Source organism: Pteropus alecto, unplaced genomic scaffold (assembly GCF_000325575.1).
Source record: "Pteropus alecto unplaced genomic scaffold, ASM32557v1 scaffold49, whole genome shotgun sequence".
Classification (NCBI taxonomy): Eukaryota; Metazoa; Chordata; class Mammalia; order Chiroptera; family Pteropodidae; genus Pteropus; species Pteropus alecto.
The window spans coordinates 2,562,801-2,566,980 of NW_006443131.1; the positions used below are offsets into that span (position 1 = coordinate 2,562,801).

At 60.2% G+C, this 4,180-nt stretch overlaps 1 protein-coding gene across 2 annotated transcripts in view; it reads left to right on the plus strand.

Annotated features, from left to right (window-relative positions):
• Positions 1-3,895, plus strand: part of SLC39A1 (solute carrier family 39 member 1) — a 4,343-nt gene extending 448 nt beyond the window's left edge. The window contains exons 1-4 of one of the 2 annotated variants that reach the window (XM_006923581.2): positions 7-25; positions 731-949; positions 1,097-1,227; positions 2,337-3,895. In XM_006923581.2, coding sequence (XP_006923643.1) covers positions 763-949; positions 1,097-1,227; positions 2,337-2,993 — 975 coding nt within the window. In that variant the 5' untranslated portion in view covers positions 7-25; positions 731-762 and the 3' untranslated portion in view covers positions 2,994-3,895. Of the gene's footprint in view, positions 1-6; positions 26-730; positions 950-1,096; positions 1,228-2,336 lie in introns of those variants that run through there. The other variant, XM_025040911.1, reaches the window with a different exon arrangement.
• The last annotated feature ends 285 nt before the right edge of the window (positions 3,896-4,180 follow it).

A 4,180-nucleotide genomic window follows, 5' to 3' on the forward strand; every position in this document is an offset into this window, starting at 1 on the left:
TGCCATGTAGTGAGACCCTCGCGAGGTGAGTGCGGGCTCCCTGCCGCGGGATCCGGGTGGGACGCCCAGGCCTCCCCCGCGGCCTGGGAGCCGGAGTTCCGGCCCTGACGTTCTTCTGCTTCCCGGGACGCTGGAGGCCTCGGGCCCCGCCTCCCGAAGCCTGGACTTCCAGACACCGCCCTCGGTCGTGTCAGCCTGTCCCGGGACCCCAGACCCCTAGCGGCCCTTCTTTGGTCATGTACCCCGCGGTCCCAGCCCGTGACCTGAGGCGGTCGCTCTCTGCTTTCGGGGGGATGGCGCCGGGGAAACGGGAGCGGGAGAGTGATCCGGCTCCCAAACCCGCCCTGGGCGAGTGGTCCTCGAAGCTGCCCGCGACATCTCGCCAAGAGCCCGGAACCCCCTTAGCCTCATCCATTCCTTCCTAGCGGGGCCCGGGCCTCTACTTTCCTTACAGGACCCCAGCTCCCTAGTTCTCCAGGAGCTCCAGATGAAAGGATGATGAGATCCCCACGCAGTCCTCGCCCCTCAGTTTCCCCCTTGCTGGGCCCCCGAATAAGTCACTTGGAAGGGATAAAGTCTGAGGGGAAGGCAGCATGTTCCCAGTGCAGGAGTGAATGAGTCACACTGGGTTAGGGAAGGTCACCAAGGGGCTGCAGTCGAGTGACCAGCCTTCTCCTTTCTTGGCCCCATCTTTTCTACCATGACCATCCCCCCAACCCTGTCTTCTTAGGTCTGAGAGTCCCTGGAGCAGCCGCAGCCACCATGGGGCCCTGGGGAGAGCCAGAGCTCCTAGTGTGGCGCCCCGAGGCAGCGGCCGTGGAGCCCCTCATGCCAGTGGGGCTGGAGGTGAAGTTGGGGGCCCTGGCGCTGCTGCTGGTGCTCACCCTCATCTGCAGTCTGGTGCCCATCTGTGTGCTGCGCCGGCCCGGAGCTCACGCAGAAGGCTCGGGTGAGCCTCCTTTCCCCTGCTGCCGCGGGTGCCTGGGGTGGGAAAGGCTCTGGGGCCGAGGAAGATGACCCAAGGAGGGGAAAAGGTGACCATTGCTTGGGTTGGGGTTCATTTGCTCATTCCCCTCTGTGCTTCACCCTCGCCCAGCTTCCCGCCAGAAAGCCCTGAGCCTGGTCAGCTGCTTTGCCGGGGGCGTCTTTCTGGCCACCTGTCTCCTGGACCTGCTGCCTGACTACCTGGCAGCCATAGATGAGGCCCTAGCAGCCCTGCACGTGACGGTGAGCACCGGCCTGATGCGCGTGACCCTGTGTATGTGGCTGTGTTCAGTCACGCACCTCTAGGAGAGAGGTGGTTTGCATGGCGCTGTTTCTGTGGCACTCCATGACTGTGCGGAAGGCTCCTGGCGTGTGGCCCTATGTGTTGTGATTTTTAGTAATAGGGTAGAACTCTTTTTGTGGGTTCCTTCCCCTAGTCCCTCTGTGACCCCTGTGTACTCTGAGACTGTGTGAGGAGCCTGATGACCAGGTGTGTGACCTAGTCTGTGGGTTTCTGAGTTCCAGCCTCCAGGAAGTTAACAGCACTGCGAGAATCATCTTCACCCTCTTAGCACTTGCCCGAAGGACTGGAGATAGAGGTCCCTACGGGCCTTGGCAGGGTCGGGGCCGATCCCAGGGGCCTGATGCTGCTAAGCAATGAGACTCAAGGAAGTAGGATGTGGGAAGTTCAAGTCCAAAGCGTAGGAAAGTCTCACAGGAAAAACAGACAACGGGGTGGTGGTGTGAGGACCGCACCCCGGGCTCTTCCTCTGTTTTCCTAAGACCGAGGAAGTGACACTGGATACAACCCTCTGTCTCTGAGTGCCCTGTGTCTCTGTGTGACTCTGTGTAAGCCTGAATGTCCCTGCCACGGTATGTGGCTCCGTGCGTGAGCATTTGGGAAGGTGGGCCAACGTGCGACTCTGAACGTCTGCATCAGTGACCCTCAACTGGGGTTGGTTTTGCCCCCCACCCCTCAGAACATTAGGTGATGTCGGAGACATTTTTGGTTGTTACACTGCTAGTGGCATCTGATGGGTAGAGGCCAGGGTGCTGTTCACAGGACAGTCCTCACAGACAGTTAGCGAGCCCAAACGTTCCTAGTGCCAAGGCTGAGAGGTCTTGATCTACACTTAGTAACCCTAAGAGCGACACCAGAATCCGTGATTGTGTTTCATTCTGTCTGTGTCACCAAGTGACTCCGTCTCTTTGTGTGACCAAGAGTGGCCCCCTGTGTGTGTACGCGTGGAACTCCATCTGTGTAAACGGGGCGCCAGTAGACTCTGCATCTGCCCCTTCCTCCCCATTCTCGGCCTGTCTCCTGAACTCCTTGCTGCCTCCTCTGCCCACAGCTCCAGTTCCCGCTCCAAGAGTTCATCCTGGCCATGGGCTTCTTCCTGGTTCTGGTGATGGAGCAGATCACGCTGGCTTACAAGGAGCAGTCGGTGCCACCACCTCGAGAGGAGACGAGGGCTCTGCTGGGGACGGCGAATGGTGGGCCGCAGCACTGGCATGATGGGCCACGTGTCCTGCAGGCAGGCGGCGCCCTGGCAGCCCCCTCGGCCCTGCGCGCCTGCGTACTGGTGTTCTCCCTGGCTCTGCACTCAGTGTTCGAGGGGCTGGCGGTGGGGCTGCAGCGAGACCGGGCTCGGGCCATGGAGCTGTGCCTGGCTTTGCTGCTCCACAAGGGCATTCTGGCAGTCAGTCTGTCCCTGCGGCTGCTGCAGAGCCACCTGCGAGCGAAGGTGGTGGCTGGCTGCGGGATTCTTTTCTCATGCATGACACCTCTGGGCATTGGGCTGGGTGCAGCTCTGGCAGAGTCGGCTGGGCCGTTGCACCAACTGGCCCAGTCTGTGTTGGAGGGCATGGCAGCTGGCACCTTCCTGTATATCACCTTCCTAGAAATCCTGCCCCAGGAGCTGGCCACTTCCGATCAGAGGATCCTCAAGGTCATCCTGCTCCTATCAGGCTTTGCCCTGCTCACTGGCCTGCTCTTCATCCAAGTCTAGGGGGCTCCAAGAGGGGTAGGGAGGTTGGGTGTCAGGTGCCCCTGACCCGCCTCCGCTCCTCAGGAGTGGGCAAGGGCGGTGTTGAGGACCTAAGAGCTCTCTGGGGGGTTGGGGCGGGACCTCTGGGACTATCTGTCCAGTGAGAGGGAGGTGGGCAGACAAGAGCCTAGACCCCAGGCCCAAGGGACAGGGCATGGTTATATCACCAGAGACATGACCAAGGGACATTAGTGTTGGGGAAAATACTGCACATGGGAACAAGCTGACCCTGGGGAGGCTGCAGGTGGGTATAGGACAGAGGGTGTCGGCCCAGTCAGCAGCCCGGTCGTCTCTAGCCCACTTCCGCCCTCTGCCATTTGGAGTGGACCCCTCCCGCTTGGCTTAGCTCCTGCTCACACCTGTCCCCCTCTCCCCTTTTCCCAAGGCATCAGTGCCAAGTGGCCTCTCCCTGCCAGTTTTGGTACCTTCTCCGGCTTCTCTAGCCCTGCTCACTCCTCTGTTTTTAAAGTGCCAAATAAAATGCCCTCCCTTTCTCAAAGCACAGTGGTGGCAGTGAGCCCTGCCTGGCCCCTGGGTGAAGGGGGTCCTCTTGCTCTCTCTGTTAGTCCCAGATCCCGGGGTGGGGCAGAAATGTTTGCTGGGTTGGGGTGTGGGGAGGGCCACCGCTGCACCCTGTGAACAGTGAACATGGACATGGTGCCTCGTACCCGCGATAAACACTGAGCTGCCAAAACTTTTTTATACCAGAGGAGCCCAAGGGGCAAGGGGAAGGCTCGTCCCCTGCCCCCGGGGTTATTTTTGGGGAGGTAGGGCTGTGTGCATAGGGTCATATTCTCTAGAATCTATTTTACTTACTGACTTGTTTTGGGACATGTTACCCAAATAAAAGATGTTTCTGTACATCTGTGCGGTGTCTGATTCGTTTGTCATGGGGAGGAGGTGGGCATGTGGCCAGCCTGAGAGGGCCGGAGTCCCAGATGTTTACGGCTGTTTTTGTATCCCTGGTCGCACTGCTCTCATTCAGCCTTCTCATCCCCCCAGCCCGAGCATGGCCAAATCTTCGCTCTTCGCTGCCTTCTCCCCTCGCTGTCCCCACCCCTTCCCCATCCTCTCCTCTCCCGCCCCCTCCCCTTGGCCGTGCCCGGCTCGGGACCGGCGGGGAACTACGACTCCCAGCGTGCCGCGCG